The sequence below is a fragment of the Gavialis gangeticus genome, unplaced genomic scaffold (assembly GCF_001723915.1).
Source record: "Gavialis gangeticus isolate Ggan-Ray unplaced genomic scaffold, GavGan_comp1, whole genome shotgun sequence".
NCBI lineage: Eukaryota > Metazoa > Chordata > Crocodylia > Gavialidae > Gavialis > Gavialis gangeticus.
Genome location: NW_017729007.1, coordinates 5,196,348 through 5,213,798, shown reverse-complemented (window position 1 = coordinate 5,213,798; position 17,451 = coordinate 5,196,348). Strand labels below are relative to the sequence as shown.

At 41.0% G+C, this 17,451-nt stretch overlaps 1 protein-coding gene across 1 annotated transcript in view; it reads left to right on the top strand.

The window, feature by feature from the left end:
* CADPS2 (calcium dependent secretion activator 2) overlaps positions 1-17,451 on the top strand; it is a 794,189-nt gene that overhangs the window by 721,165 nt on the left and 55,573 nt on the right. The window contains exons 22-24 of the mRNA XM_019509247.1: positions 11,249-11,404; positions 14,163-14,310; positions 15,425-15,439. Of these exons, the coding sequence (XP_019364792.1) occupies positions 11,249-11,404; positions 14,163-14,310; positions 15,425-15,439 (319 nt within the window). The remainder of the gene's footprint in view (positions 1-11,248; positions 11,405-14,162; positions 14,311-15,424; positions 15,440-17,451) is intronic.

Here is a 17,451-nt window from a genome sequence, read left to right as displayed (position 1 = left end):
TGCCAGAGGCTGGGCTATGATGCTTGCCAGCTCCTTGAGTACCCTGGGGTGTAGATTGTTAGGGCCAGCCGACTTGAAGGTATCCAGCTTCTCAAGGTGTTCCTTCACGAGGTCAGCATTAATGGAGGGCAGGGAATCGCCCTCACCCGGACTGCCCTGTCCCATGGTGGGAATGGACATCCCATGGGACTGATGAAAGACTGACACAAATACCCATTTAATAAGTTGGCTTTTTCCTGGGCATCAGTTGCCCCATCTGGTTCAGCAGGGGTCCAATGTTGCCCTTGCTTTTCCTCCGGCTCCCCACATATCTGAAAAAGGACTTTTTATTGTCCTTGATGCTCGAAGCTAGTTGGAGTTCAGTTGCAGCCTTGGCTTTCCTGGTTTACTCCCTGCAGGACCGGACCAGTGCAGAATATTCCTCCTTGGAGGCGAATCCTGTCCTCCATCCTTTGTAGGCCTTTCTTTTTAGCCTCAGGAGGTCTGCTAGATCCCTGGAGAGCCAGGGGGGCTGCTGTGCCCTCTTGCTGCCTTTCTTGCGAGATGGAATTGAATTAGCTTGTGCACTGAGGATCACTTCCTTGAGGAGCAACCACTCATCCTGAACTCCCCTCCCCCTGGGGTCGTGGTCCCTTAGGGCCTCACTGACAAGCCTCCTGGGCTTGTCAAAGTCGGCTTTCCTAAAGTCAGGGCTTCCGTGTTGCTGACTGACTTGCCAGCTTTACGGCAGATGGTGAAGATGATCAGCTCGTGGTCGCTGTCAGCCAGCTTCCCATTGATCACTGGGTCGCCGATTAGGTCATCCCCAGTAGTCAGTACCAGGTCGAGCAGTGCTTTGCCTCTTGTTGGCCCATAGACTTCTTGAGTCAGGTAGAGGTCATCCACGCATGAAAGGAAGCTTTGCGACTGCTCAGATTTTGCTGAGTGATTCTCCCACGAGATATCCAGGTAATTGAAGTCACCCATGACAACCATAGTCCTGGAGCATGCAGCCTCAGCCAGTTCCTGGGCGAACTCCTGGTCAAGCTCTTGACTTTGGGTGGGAGGTCTGTAGTAGACTCCCACCGTTGTGTCCCCTGTGCTGTGTTCCCCACAGATTTTAACCCAGAGGGTGTCCAGTCGTCCACCCTGGTGGCAACATCAGTTTGCAGGGACGCGTAGCTTTCCTTAACATAGAGAGCTACACCCCCGCCCCTTTTATCTACATGATCCCTCCTGGATAGGGTATAGCCATCTATACCCGTAGTCCAGTCATGGGTGGAGTCCCACCAGGTCTCTGTTATCCCTGTGACCTCATAATTATTTGCATTGAGCAGGAGGACGAGCTCCTCCTGCTTATTTCCCAAGCTCCTGGCATTTGTGTACAGGCAGGCAAGTGTCCCCTTGGGGGCTCTTGCCTTGCCCACAGATTGTACCAGGGCTGGGGCAGGGGTGGGCTCCCTTAATGCCTTGGCCCGCTGGCTTTGCAAGGGTTGCTCAGCAGGCCAGCAGTGGCAGTAGTCCCCCCGTCCCCCAGCAGGACTTGTGGTTGTTGTCCCCAGGTTGCAGAGAAGAGTGGAGGGTGTTTAATATTTCCCATACTTATCGGCTTTGCTGGTTGCCCCTTGGAGCTGAAAAGGTTTTCTCTGCTCCTGTTGCTACATGTGTGTGGGCAGAAGTGGGAGGGGCGGGGGGGCAGTGGATGAAGTTCACCTTCCTCAGAAGCATTGGGGATTGGGGATTTTGAGTGGGGTGTACCAGTACTTCTGCATCTGGGACTTAAACCCGGAGATTCCTTGTAAAAGGGTCTCACTCCTCTGTTTAGGGTCAGACCGATTGCTATATTAGGGATAAGGAAGGAATTTTACCCTATGGTCAGAATGGTGGGAAGAGGGCAGGGGGGAGTTGCCTGCCTCTGTAGCATGGGGCCTGGCCCTCTTCTTTGGATCTCTCAAGCACAATTTAAAAGCTTTCAGCAGCAGGACAATAACTCCCATTGTGGCAAGTTAGGGTGCTATCTATGCTTTGTAGTTGTGTGACCAAGTTGATTGCATAGCTTTACTAGTAGGTTAGACAAGGATTTGTATGGGATAGTATGGATGATCTTGCCTAGGTGAGCTCTGCAGGTCCCTTTCAGCCCTACATTTCCATAATTCTGTAATTCTGCATTTACCATTTTGGGTGAAGAAATGTTTCGGTTACAGATTTCCAAAGAGGTGGATTAATAGGAAAAATGATAGAAAACCATCTTAATTATGAAAAATAATTTGACCATATGCTTTAAAGCAAAACATAATTATTTAAAATTTAACTTGAATGAACTTGAACATTTTCTTACAAGCAAATGTGAGCAGTTTGGTGTTTGTGCTAAGAATTATATAACCAGTATATTGAGAAAAATGTCTCCAGACTTCTGGCATTTGTTCATTAGGTATTATGGAAATTGTTCTAACTGGCTGCACTCGGAAATTGTCAACCTTTTTTTCTTCTCATCCTTGGGCTTTAACACTCTCTGTTTTAACTATAACGCTAACATGTTTCTATCTGTATACCTTTGCCTTTATAAATCATTACTCCAGCTCTGAATTGCAACTCCCTGATGATATGCCATTCAAAAAACCCTTTCTAGCTAGTTATTCCCCTCCTTCAGTATCCTCTATTTCTTATTCCATGGTGAGATTCATATATGTTTTTAGGTTCAGTCTTCTAACCGCCGACATCCAAGTAATTTTGCCCAGTAAAAATTAATGTTAAAGTACATGTTACACATGAATGCTGTGGAAACATTTAATCAATAACTGTCATACAGTAATTCCTAAAACTGAGATATCTACTAATGTAGAACACTACTGTAGGCAGCAGTTGTAACACTGACTGGGTTCCAGCACTTCCATTATAAGACCTGTTTTCATTTACTTATACTGGGTAGATCTACATGTGCACTTTACTGCAGGGTTGACTAATTAGGTCTGCAGCAAAACGTAACAGTCTACATGTTTGCCAGTATTAGGGTGCAGTAAATTAATTAACTCTGCCATATGACAGAGTAATTATGTATGCTGAAGCACATGTAGACAGTGACAGGGTTTGGCTAGGGCATGAGGATGCTAAAGTGCAGGGACTGCCTGCCACCTAACCCTGTACCCTCGTGCCCGAGCCAGCCCCTCCACTGCCCGACATTGCTACTCAGAGCCCAGGGCTGACCATCCGCCAGCCCGGCCTCATGCCAGCCTGGGGATTGCTCTACCCTAGCACAAAGTGCTGCAGTCCCAGGTGCACATGTAGACAGTGCACCTGGAAACAGTTGACATACTGTGCCAGAGTTAATTTTGTCGCTTTAATAGCACCAGTAGATGTATCCACCTCTGCCTAATTTTAACCATTTTGGCTGAAAATTTCCACTCCAGGCATCTGCCTCATTCTGATCTTTTTCCCCTTTAGTTTTAGCCAAAACTGTTAAACTATTTCTGAGAATGAACCTAGGGAAAAACATGTTGTTTTTGCCTAGATTAAAACATTCTCCCAAACTGTTATTTGAAAACCTCTAAAGCCTCCCAGATTTTGGAAAAGAAACTTGAAGTGTGGCAGAGGATGACACGTGCCAGGTCTGAAGTTATAGAAAACCATTCATTTTGAGTGGTTTCAAAAAGGGAAGGACGCTGCCCACAAGAATGACCCACGGAAGTTAGGCTCGAACCGTTACATGTGCATGGCTTATACTAATACAAGTGAGCTAAACAGCTGTAATTTAACTCTGGCTGAAGCAGGGTTAAAGTCATAAGCTCCTGCACAAGTAATTGTTCTTGTTATAGCAGCTCCCCCTCCTCCTCTGAAACCACTTCAAGTGAATGTTTGTCCATGCTGTTGGTGTCCTGTGGGCAATTTTTTAACATGAAAGAGGGAGAGGGAATTTGTTACTAAAAACATGGCCAATGGAGGAGGTCAAATTCTGTCATCTGCTGCATTGACCTGTAAGTATTTGAAGAGGATATGAAAGAAAAATCCTTGCAGGAAAAAATGCCATTGTGGTATACAAGAGTATGAGTGGCATACCAAATCTCACACCAAGTTCTTAAAGGAAAAATCCAGCTTTGCATTCAGCTAGTACTTGTGCTGCAGTCAGCAAGCGCTCACAGGCCGTAGCTCTCAGGCTGTTTCTAGTGAGAGGAGCTGTAATGAACATGTATTGTGCAAGTTCACTTGAGGCATCTTGCTCACCTCGTTCAGTATATTTCCAGTGCTGCCTACACAACTGCCTGCTGGCTACTGTCTCTAGCCCCCTTGTGGAGCAGTCTTCTTGATGTCTACCAGTTATTCAGAATGCTCGTTTGCAAGATAAGTGACTGATCATGTTTTTCAAAGGAGCAGTTTATAAGAAATAATATTTTGTTCCAAGTGGCGTCTACATTCATGTTGCAACCTGTAGGATTTTTGTCATGTGTGTCTGGTGTCACTAAACATTCTAGAGAAAACACTGTCGGCTAGGACATTAGCCAAGCTGAAAAGTACTTTTCTTTCAGAAACCAGGGATTCATATTTATCTTTCCAGTCTGCTTGTGGCACACACAAAAATCAGTTTCTGCATACAAAACTGTAAACAGTGGGCACGAAAATACTATGAAATTCAAATAATATTTTAGGAATAATTTCTTTAAAGTTACTGCAAAAGCTCTTTATTTTCAGGGAAGGGGGTGTGGGGAGGGTTGGGGGGCTTGCAGGCAATCATTTTTAGTGGATACAACCACATTGAGAAATTATACTTTCTGAATCAACTGAGTAACTTTTAATATTTTGTAAGAATGCCAAATCATCAGCCTATTTCTGTTATTGAATATGGCCTTTTGTTTGTGAAGTAAGTAGGCATTTTTCAAAGGCTAACATTTATTACTAACAGCTATGGCTTCAAAGTAAAGCTTTATAGGCACCAATTCAACAAAGCTTTACAGCAAGTGTTTAAATCCATTCCTGTTCAACAATATGTTGAGCTCTCACCTAAGAGCTTTGCTGAATAGGTATGGGCTTAAGAATATAGTTATGGTTAAGCATCTCTTTATGTGCTTTGATGAATTGTGGTCATAGATACTAAAATGGATTTACCTCTCTGACACAGTTTACACTTACTCTTTTGTCCTTTACCTTTTTAACTATGCTGCAAAATATTGTGTGCAGATTATGTTAAATGATTCTCTGTAGATGTTCTGTTGCTATTTTCATAGTAAGTTTCTTACCCCCACCCGCCCCCTTGCTTCCTTCAGTCTACAGAAAGAAACTGTACATGTGTACTCTTCCCTTACATAACACTGGCACAAGATGATCATTACTGTGTTTTCAGTTGTTTTTGCTGATCCTTTTGTTTAATGGTACATTTGGGGCATTGCATGTTAAGGTTGGGGAGATATTAAGAGAGTAAAGTGTTGTGTGTAGTATTCAGTGTTTTGCTTGATTGGTCCCATGAGTAGTTAACTCTGAGGACACCCTGGCTAGACAAGTGGAGCATGGTGTTTTATTGTCAGATTTGGCTGAGGAAAACATACTGGAAGGACAAGAGAGCTGGGACAGTGTATTTAGGGGAAGGCAAAGTAAAGGTTTTAATTAGTCAGGTTGGATTTCTTCTTACAGTCGTCTTGTTAATTAAGATTCATTAGTCTAAAATGCATTTTTACCCCTTTTAGATTTGAATCTTATTCTACTACAAATGTTAAACCTTACATTTAAGCTGGATTTCAGGCAGTTTTGAAGAGATGAATGTTTGTGTTTGTAAATATTATTCCATTATATATGCAATATATCATATTTTGAATGACAACATTCTTTGTTACCTTTGGTATACTTTAATTCAGCATTACCTCATACCCTTTCAGAATGCCAAGTTCAGCAAAATTCAGACTTTAGAAAACCAAGCAATGAAGAGTTAAAGTTCTTCAGACTCAAACTTCTGTAAACCAGAAAACAGAGATACATACCTATGCAACCTTAACTCTACCCCCAGGCTGGCAAATAACCAATTCAAAGGATCTGCAGGTGCTTCAAATGTATTCATTGTGATAGTCATTCCACCTGTATTGACTGGTGGAGGAATTAGCCTGAGCAGTTGAGCAGAACTCTGGCTGTGATGCAAGGGTTCTGCTGCTGCTGCTGCAGAGGAGTTTGGATGCTCAAAGTTTTGTCGATACAACTTTGTAATGTGGACTGGGCCTTCAAAGAACTGACCTTTAAACAGAAAGCGGTTTTCAGATCTGTGTGAAGTTCCCCATTCATCTCAATGTGATGCTCTCATCAAGCAACATGATGTTCCCAACTGAATGAGAATGCTCCATGAAGATGAATACAGCCTGAAACAATAGGTCTGAGAGAGATGAACTGCTGCATTCATCTCAGTGGGTGTTCTCATCTCTCATCATCCCAGTGCCAGACTTTGAGAGCTTGTAATTGCACCAAGCATGCCTGTTCTCAACTCCTGACCCCAGTCTCAGCACTGTGGGCTTGTTGTACACATCCAGTATGCCTATTATCAGTTCCCCACACAGAGGAAGAAGGCCCCCCAAAAATGTATAAGGGGCGGGCAGGCAGGCAGGCATGCTCAGGTCTTCCTAGCATAGCAAATCCCCCTCCACTTCATGTCTTATCAAGCATGGAAAGGCAAGAACACAGGCTTCCTAATCCTTACTAGGACACCCCACTTGCTCACACAGGGGAACAAAAAGAAAACACAGGCACCTGTAGATTCCAAGGGCATGAATGGGACCAAAGAAAAGAGATCAGGGAGGATCTCAGAGGGCCCAGCTCACAAAGGGAAGACTGAAGACATACCTTGATAGACAGGTGCTTTTTCTGTGCCTGGAGAGAGTAGGGTATAAGAATCAGCCTTGCTAACATTATACCAGTGGTGATCTGCTGAAGGAATTCTCATTTGGCCTAGCTGTGCCCAAGCATTATGAAGGCAGTAGAACTACGGCTGAGTATCTGACCCTCTGTTTTTTCAAAGCATTCTTTCTGCCAATGTGACTTCAGCCAGGTGCTCCTGATGCTGAATAATAGTGCAATGATAAGCCTATAAAATACAGTCAAATAAATTCAAAAATCACCCTTGGTATGCTTCAGGAAAGGGTAGAAATAGCATAAACTAGGGATAAGAACTGGTCATAAAATAATGGGGGGGGGAAGGGCAAACAATGTTGAGTTTGTGTGTATAAATGGAGGAAAATGAAACAGCGCCGTTCCAGAGAAGTAGCAAGTTCATACCTCAGTACCTGCTGTGGGATAAGCGCAGCGCTCAGTTCTTCAAAGACTTGTTCAGACAAGTAGCTCATTGAAGGCATTAGTGCTTTTCATAGCACTGAGGATACTCACATTAGGAATTAAATGGGGAGAGGGATGCCTACAGCATTACAGTGGGATCCCTAAAGGATGCTAGGTGAGAGTACCATTACATTTAAAATCCAAATATTATTTTGTTAAATCAGGAGGCTGCAGGCTAAGCAGAATAATTAGAAGCATGTGATGGAAAATAGGAGATGCAGCCTTTGTTCAAAGGGCTCAGTCCTATGACATGCTGAGTATTTAGGTCCCAACTCAGTAGAACACTTCAATGTGTGCTTAAGTTTAAACATGGGAGTGGTAATATTTGCATTAATGCAACCATGATATATATCTATATACATACATATATAATATATATACATATATTAGCTCACTCTCCTGTTTAGGCAAGATTATTTGGTTCATTGTACTGAAATGACTTGTATGAAATCAGAATTTCTTACATTTTGTGTGTGTGTGTGTGTGTGTATCTATCTACACACACACATATAAATAAAATGAGTCTAATGTACATTTCATTTTTATACTATTACAATCTAATAATAATTAACTGATACAGACAGGGAGAACAAGAACTATACAAATCATAAAGCCCTGTTCAGTGCTTAAAATTGTGTGCTTTATAAGTTTAAAATTAAATAGTCACAAGTGCTTTACTAGATCCATACCAAAGAGCAGGATCAGGCTCAAATAAAGTATATACTGTTGAACCAATAGCATTAGCATGTCAGTTAAAAAATCACAATCCTCCAGAGTAATTTACTATAATAGTTAAAAAGGATCAAATCACAGACCTCCACCTAGATGTGTGGTTGAGGAACATGTGATTTCATTCTGTTGTCACGTCTTCTTTTCTCTGAGCCATATAATATATTATTCTATATCTTTATAAAAATAGGTCTGAATGTCACTGGGCAATACTGAATGGTGAAATGATAAGAACAGTGGCTCCAAATCATGTAAAAACAGGAGAAGTTAATTACAGTGTTTCTCACAGATTTCATGAACCAATGGCTATTACTACAATTATTATAATTGTGAAACCTTATTTGGCTGTATAATGAAACCAGTTTAAGTGGACACCAGGGAGTGAACGTGCATAAGAATACATTGACAGTATTGAGAACACATGAGTCCTCCTGAGTCTTAGAGGATTCCATTTAGTTTGGAGTCCTGTTAAGCAAAAATATATGGCTACAGAGAACAAAAATTAAAATGGCTAAAATCCCAATAGATCTAATAGTGGAAAGTAATGATCAGATTTGTTAAGCAAGTGTGTTTTGCTTTCTAGAAGACATATACTGTCATCAAAATTAATATATTTTGAGATTTCATATAAAACCATATTAGCTTCTCCTCCCCCATCCTGTGACATTTTAATTTTTATGATTTTTTCATTCTCTTTCCATACCAACAGACTATCTCATTTTAGCAGAAAATACTGTACATATGTGACATATATAAGGACCAAACTCACTGCTATGACAGGTATTCATTATGATGAAAGGAGGAGTTCTACCCTAGTATGACTGAACCACTATGGGATTTTTCCTCATTTGAACACTCTTAGTGCTTTTTGCTCCATATCAGGAAAAAGTCCCTTCCACAAAACATTGTAATCAGAACAAGCTACAAAACTACATAAATAGAGAATGGTGCTGGAATGTTAATAAACCAATTAATCATCTCTGATTTCTGTTGGTAGATTTCAGAGATTCATTGAGAGGTATAACCAACAGTTGTTAAGCGGAATTAAGCAGGAAAATGTGTGTAGAACACTCTCCCTAATGGTAAGATACTAGGCTACAATATCCTCTCAAGTGAAGTGGTAAAAGCTTCAGTACTTGAGTATTTTAAAATGGGGCAAAACACAGCAGGAGAAAATTACTGGATAGGTAACATTCTGTCATTATTATTATTATTATTATTATTATTATTATTATTATTATTATTATTATTACAGGGCTGGATAGTGTAAGTTTTATCCATCTCTAACTCCTTTTAATCTCATCTTGCCTAGTCCTGAGCACTCCTAACTCCAACTGATTCTTTTAGGAGAGCTGAGGGCACTCAGCCCCTTCATGTTTATTCTCGTTTGTCATGAGATATAGGACGGAAAATGGTTAGTCATAAATTAAAATGCTGCATCAAAGCTAGTGAACTCAGATTTTGTCGTTTATGCTTGTTAAGTAGGTTGATATGTTTGTTACTTGGAATGTTAGTCCATGGATTGGTAGTCTCTTTGTACAACAGGTCAACTTTTATTAAAATATTAGGACATTAGGCAGAAGGAAATGATTTGGTCTGTTTATTATAATGCTATCAGTGTAGTTACAGATGTGTAGTGTACCACTGAGTTCAGGTGTCTATTAAAAACTCCTCCCTCTTATTCTCTCATTCTGTAAAAATTATTGACGATAATATAAGTTGCTTCTGCTCTGGGGATCTGTTGTTCAGTACAAGTTAAAGCACAGACATAAATAAAGTATCCATCTGTGTGTGACCCTCCCAGTATACTACATTTAAGCATTTTTGTTACTTTGGTTGATCTCCTCACTTGTGCTGTGAAAACAAGCAAAACTGGGTGCTGACTGAAGTGATATTTGTCATGTAATCCAGCATTTTTCAGCCCATAGGTCATGACCCAAAAGTGGGTTGCAAGAAAATATGAAAGGGTCGTGACCAAACTTTTAAAAATGGATCAACAAACTTAAAAAATGGATTCTCTTTTAAAGGAGAAAAACGTAGGAAACCCTGGCTTTTCCCTTGCAGGCTGGCAGAGTTCCAGATTGCAAGGCGCTGCTTGGGACCCCCCGCCCAACACACCTACCCCTGCCCCATATACTAGGGAGCTGGGGAGGGGGAGCAGTGGGTAGGGAGTGAGGGGCACTGGGTTGAGACTAGCCATTGAAGTTTACAGATGGGTCCTGGTATAAAAAAGGTTGAGAACTACTGGTGTAATCGACCCCTTGAAATCATTCTATAGCCATGCCCTGACAAAACTGCACAGCTGCAGAGCACTTTAAAAGTGCCTGATCACACAACAAATTAACCATCATGTAATGAGGGTTCAGATGATGGCACTCCACAGCGGAGTGCCTTCATTAACTTCTGTCTGTCCAAGTGTGCAATGCAGCCCAGCTCTGCCCCCAGTGTTGTCTGCACAAAAGGAGAGGCAGAAGCAAAGAGGAGGAAGCTCCAGGCTGGGTTTTGCCCAACCTGAGCTGGAGGCAGGGGGAAAATGGATTGGAGCCCCCCACCTCAGAGGGTCTCCAATCCATATGCCCCCCTCCAGCTCAGGCTGAGTAAAACGCAGCCCAGAGTTCCCTCTCCCTCCCTTTTCCCCCTCCCATCCTGCAGATAGCAGCAGAGCTGGGAGGGAGTTAGCAGGGTTAGGGGAAAGGGGCCACAGCAGGCAGCTCCTCCTGGATTGGCTCCAAAGTGGAGCTCAATCCCTCACCCCCCTGACTCAACAGTGAACATATGTTGGGTTGGAGGGGGGGAGGGGTCACTCTGAATCTTGGTGCTTTCTGTGAAGGGCCATGAGTTAAGAGCAGGACTGCATGTCTGTCAGTGTCCTCAGTGGAAAGCTTTCATTGTAATGGGAACATCCCTTTTTAAATGAAACTGCCTGTGCCAGCACCTTTGCCTCTTTTGAATTTGGGCTACTTCCCATTGCTCATATTTTCCCCTTGCCCCACTCCAACATGAAGGTGGGTTTATTTAACACCCTGGGGGAAATAATGTTCAATCAAAAGGACAGGGCTTCCACAACCACTTTCACACTCTTGCATTGACCCTCAGTATCCTGTGGGAGATGTGTATTAGAAATGGAATGGAAAGATGTAGGAAGGGCTCTTCTTTGATGACTACTCCTCTTGGGATCGGAGGGGCAAGGAAGGCTTATATCTTCTTATATATTCTGGATTTTGTTTTTGTTTTTTTATAGCAATGGTTCAGCTACATCAGAAGATCTCTTTTGGAAACTGGATGCACTGCAGATGTTTGTTTTTGACCTACACTGGCCAGAACCAGAATTTGCACATCATTTAGAGCAAAGACTTAAACTTATGGCCACTGATATGATAGAAGCTTGTGTCAAAAGGTACAGTTATATTTTTGCAATTGTCTGTTAAAAGTTGTAACAGATTTGTAAATTAGCCTCCAGGAAGCCATAATCAAAATGTCTAGGTATCTTGTCAAAATCCCCATGAAAGTTAATAAATAAGCAAAATATTCTTACTTTGATTCTATATTTATAATGTAATTATTTATATATTACTCTTTTCAAGTCACTTTTGATGTATTCTTTCTTCTTTCTCCATATCTCCTTAATTTTTCTTGTTTCTTCTATCATTTTCATCTTAAGTTAATAGTGGTATTAATTCACTATGTAATTATTTTAGAGTAGTCTGTAAGAAAGATGTTATATACCAAATAAAGGTGTAAAGTGTGTTGTACTTACAATACAAGATAGATATGATTGATTCATCTGAGGTTTCTAAAGCCAAGCTCTTGGGAAATACAGAATGGGCAATAGCCTATTGCTGCTCTTTTATATCAAACACTATCTTGAATTACCAGCACAGTCATTAGAACAAAGAGTGAATCCCAGTAAGATTACCACTCCCCACGGGTGCCTATAGACATGCTTGTTTACATGCTAATTACAAAGTATCAGAGCAGACTTGATTAATAGAGTCTGTTCTGTGTTTTAGTTAAAACACTTCAGCGTCACTATACCATCACATGTATTAAGTCCCTGCACATTTCAAACCAATCGCAGGGGCACTTTATCTAATCCCGTTGGAAGAGTTTTAGAAAGAATGCCCCATGGCCGTTTTGAAATCCTGTAGGGCTTAATATATGTGATAGTGAGCTGTTTTAATTAAAGCAGCTGTCCAGGAACCACTTTAATTAAAGTACCACCCTCCCACCCCCCACACTCCTCCCCCTTTCTGCTGCCCCTGAGCATGTTTATAGGCAGCCCAAATGTCCATATATATTCATGGCATCACTAAATTTAACAGAAATTGTATAAAAATCAATGTTGTTTGAGGTTATCCTACTGGGTACCTAAAAAGTCATGATTATACAAACCTGGAAAAACCTGTTTACCATCCCGATTAAAAGATGTGAAACAGCAATAAAACATAATCAGTATATAAATAGTAAGAAAAAGGAAATAAATGGCAATTATTATAAATTACAAGTTTAAAAAATATAGACAACTTATAATGGGAACTTTAAAAAAGTCAATAAAATATCAATGACCAATGCAATAAGGCAGATTTTTTTAACATATTAGCAAGAAAAAAATCCCTAGGCCAGGTATAAGTCCATTGGTGGATATGGATAATCTAATCATAAATGATGTATTTTGAATGAAGCAGGAAGATGTATACATCTTATGTGATGCTGTGGGTGGAACAGAAAGTTCAACATCTTTAGCAAAAGAAGATAAGCAGCAGCATCTGCCAAAATTAAATATTTTCGTATCAACCGGCTCAGGTAATCTACACTCTTGTATCTCAAGAGAATTAGCTCAGGAGCATTATGCATTACTAATATTAATTTTTATAAAATATTGGAATCCTGGGCAAACTCCAGGTTGGAGGACTGCCAAAATAATCCTACTTTTTTAGCAATAGTAAGCAGGATGATCCCCAGAGGGGTTAATGGACCGGGTATCCTGACATGAATCCTAGGCAAAATAATGGAATAGTTAGTTTGGAACTCTATTACAAAAATTAGAAAGTAAAATCATAATTGATATCAGTTACCATAATTTCATGGAAGGTAAATCTTCTCAGACCAAATCGGGGATCTTTTTAGCTGTAGCTAAAAAGCTTGATTCTCAAATGTATAAAAAGAATAAAGTATATCAATAGAAATAAAGAATTGATACCCCTACAAAAACTGGTACCACAATTTTGATGTCCATATTTCAAAAAAGATGCTCAAGGAAGAAGACAGAAATTATCTAAGGTTTGAAAAAAGACACTATTTGATGGGAGACTTAAACAGTTCAAGCTAGTCTGTTTTACCAACAAGAAGGCTGAGAGGTGATTTAATTAATGTGCACAGGGTATGGAAAAGAGATCTGATGATTGCAGGATTTTTTTAAGTCAAAACAAGGTCAGAGGGTTTTGAGGAGAATCTTTTTGAGGCTGTTAGCTTGACATGTGCAAATGAAATGAGACTTGTTTTTTTCCTACAAGTTTGGATGCTGGATACCTCATTTGTTTTACATGTTTATAATATGAGTCTTACTCTGATCTTTCACTGAATTTATGCTGATGCAACATAACTGACATCAGTGACATTACTCCTCATTTACAGCAGTGTGCGATCAGATTCAAGGGGGTTTTTTGTACTTTGCATCTATCTTCGTTTTAGGAAGAAGGGAAATAATTTAATTCACTTTTATGCAAATGTCATTTTTTTAAAACTGTAAAAGGTGTGCATCATAAGTGAATCCATGGTATGATAATGAGAAGTTGGGTTTTAACACAAAAGCCAAATATTTCTTTAAGATTTTCATTTTTACTGCTTGAAAATTATCCACAGCTGATGTATTAGGAAGCTTATTGTTAATTAATAGGCAAAACCATAATACATTTATTGTTTAACTAAATCAGCTAAATCAATGCAGAACCTTGAGGCTACCGGCACTGCGATGTTCTACTGAACAGGTAGCTATCTTACACTACTGCATATAGAATTATGTTCATAAACACTTCCACTCTGATGCTCACACACTTAAGATTAAAATTAATACATTTAGAGAAGTGGTCTTATGCATCAGTTGCTTTGAATTATGACAGATTTTCATGTTATGAATTAATGTTTTTAATAAATAGAACAAGAGTTGCTTTTGAACTGAAGCTGCAAAAGACAAACAAATCAACAGACTTGCGCATTCCTGCTTCTCTGTGTACAATGTTTAATGTATTAGTTGATGCCAAAAAACAAACTGCTAAACTCTGCATTTTGGATGGAGGGCAAGAGGTAGGTGGAATTGTAGGTATTTAATTCTATTATTAGGTAATCAGAAGTGTCTAATGCTGTGGGCAGTCATTGCTACATTAGTTTAGAAGCAAGTTTGTTTTATTAATATACTTGGGGATCTGAAATGTGTTAAGCAGCTTTTATTTTTGGTGGGTGCTCACTAAGCATCACTAAAGGTACAGACTGCCCCCCATCTCTGCACTCTAATGGCCAGTATAGAGCCCATAACTCCTGTGTGCTCTGGGGAACTTGGAGAAGATTTTGCTTCTTCAAGTATGATAAACTAATCAGGTATAATCCCTCCCAGAACTTCTCCTACATTGAAGCTAGCGAATATCCCATATTAGGACTACGTCTTAATAATATGATTGAGCCAAAACATCAATCCTTTTCTTTGGACTAGATTTATATCTTATTGTCTGCCACTGGAATAGGTACATATGCACATAAATCATAATCAGGAGAAGATAATCAAGTAAAAGTGATAAAATGTAATTTTGCTTTTCCAGAATCATTTTAGAGGTCATCTTTGAGATGCTCTACAGACAGGGCTATAGAGAGCTATTGCAAGATGAGGAGATACTCCATGCTATACATGATATGGGAGGTTAATATACAACTTTAATTAGCTACCGCCCTACATTCTCTTGGTCAAAAAATACCACAGCTCTGGGCAGGAAAAAGCTGTGCGGTTGGAGAGGAGACAATTGCAGTTTTCAGGAAGGCAGAATAATGGGGTGTAATTAATGCTGCTTTACAAGATTAACGTGTGATGGTGATTGCTGTGTAATTTGGTTTGATTTGTTTTTTTGGGGGAAGAGAAACAAGGTGCCAGAATTTGACCAAAATAAATTCCTGCTTTTTGTAGAAATATATTTATATATCATACCATTGTTACAGGCAGTTTTACTTTTGTTTTATTTAGCTATACCTTTTCTGTCGATTGCCTGTTCATGTTCTCTTGATAGTTATGCTCTTCATTTCATTAGCTTATCTATTTCAGTTAGCATTTTAAGTATTACGTTTTTTATGTTGATTTAAGTGTTCATTGTTCTCTTGTTCTTTGCCATGCCATCTGATTTTTCTTCTTTTAATTTCATATGACATGATCCAGTTTGCTAGTCAGTGGGTAAGTGCCTTTTGTTGTAATAAGCTGCATTGTCTTCACTAATTTTCAGTATTTGGGGCAAATTGTAAATTGTGCTGCTGTGTTTGCCAATTCAGCAACCTAGACCTGGGATTTCCTCTTGTTTAAATTTACTAGACATCTTCCAAATTTGTCTTATCCATACTCAGCATGAGTCAGGCTGGTTAGAGAAATATCTCCTGTTTACCTCAACACCTCCTGCAGCAGCAAGCAAGCAAACAAACAGGAAGTAACCCCACTATGGTTTGGCAGAGGTACCCTAACTTGCTTGCTCTGGTACCACAGTTGTGATAATCCTTTTGCTCCTCTTTAGGACTGAGTGGGTCAGACAATTTTGAAATCTCCATAACCTATCAGGGGAGGCAAAAAAACCCCACCTCATAATAAAGCCCATCACAACAGCAGCAGACCTAGAACTCTATACCTCAGGCTGCCTTTGCAAGTTTATGCCCTACCTCTACTTATTGTTCAAGCAGTGTACTGGAAATAGGCAAGTCCCATTGAGGGAAGGGATCATTCCTGTGAAGATTTATCACACAGAAGATGAACAGCCACACTCTCTCCTCTTACTTTCCCAGGGACGTCACATGTAAAGGGGTCTACCTGGACCATCTTCAGAAAATTTTTTACATTGCTGTCATGGGAATGCAGAGTTCTCTAGAAAAACATTTCTCAACCCGTAGGTCACAACCCCAAAGTGCGTCACAAGAATATAAGAAAGTGTCGCAAACAAACTTTAAAAATGGTTTCTCCTTTAAAGGAGAAAAATGTGGGAAGCCATGGATTTCCTCTTGCAGGCTGGCAGAGTTCCAGCCTGCAAGGGGCCGCTTGGGGCTGGGGGAAGCAGGAGGAGGGTGATCAGGCAGGGGGCACCATGTACACATGCACACAGTGTGGAGAATAGCTCCCACAGCTCCCTGTAAGTAAGTCTATGGGGTGAGGGGAGGAAGAGGTGGGCATAGAGGACTTGGCAGAGGGGACCAGGCAACACTGCCCACCACCCCACCTCTTCTCTGGGGTAGAGCAGCAGCAGTGGAGTGCCTGAGGGGAGCGGCGGTGGTGGCTGCTGGGCAATGGCAGCAGGATAGAGCCATAGTGCATAAGCAGCTGGTAGCAGGAGAAAGTGAAGGCAGTGCAGCCTCCCCCCAGCCTGTCCGTTACTTCTCACGCTGTGGGCAGCATGGCTGGCATGGGGGTTCTGGTAGCATTGGCAACAATGAGTCACTGTCCTGCTCTACATTCCCGCTCCAAGTCCTGCCCACTGGACTGCAGAGGTGGGCAGCCCTGTGCCCTCTGGTGTACAAATCTGGGGGGCATGTGCTCCCCCCTGCCCCACATACCCATCCCCTGCCCCACACACTAAGAAGCTGGGCGCTGGGGATGGGGGGTAGTGTGTTGGGAGCGAGAGGTAATTTCCACTCTCAACATAATCTGAGGAATGAATCTCACCTGATATCAAAATTTCACCCTGTAATTCTTCTGGTACAGTCTACATTTAATTCTAAATTCCCTTACTTTCTCTCCTTCAGACACATGGCCATTGTTGGGTTTTCTTCTCATTGTGATTACGTCAGACAGATAAACTGGAATCATCCAAGCTCTGTATTATGAACAACCTTTTCAATTTGTTATAAAATAGATGCATTATTCAGAATAATCTCAAAAAATCTCCCACCAAAGAAACTCTTTGCCAAAGCAAGAGAATTTATTCACTGACTATGTCCTAGAATTCCAGGAGAAGTTTAGAATGGATTGGATGTGGCCAAAACACTTATATTCTTTTTAAATTGAAATTTTCTCATTAGACCATCAGATGCCATATTCATAGAATCATAGAAGTAGGGTCGGAAGGGACCTTATAGATCTTCAAATCCGACCCCCTGCCAGGGCAGGAGAAAAAACTGGGCTCAAATGATCCCAGCCAGGTAGGCATCAAGCCTCCTTTTAAAGACCCCCAAGGTAGGAGCCAGCACCACTTCCCTTGGCAGTTGGTT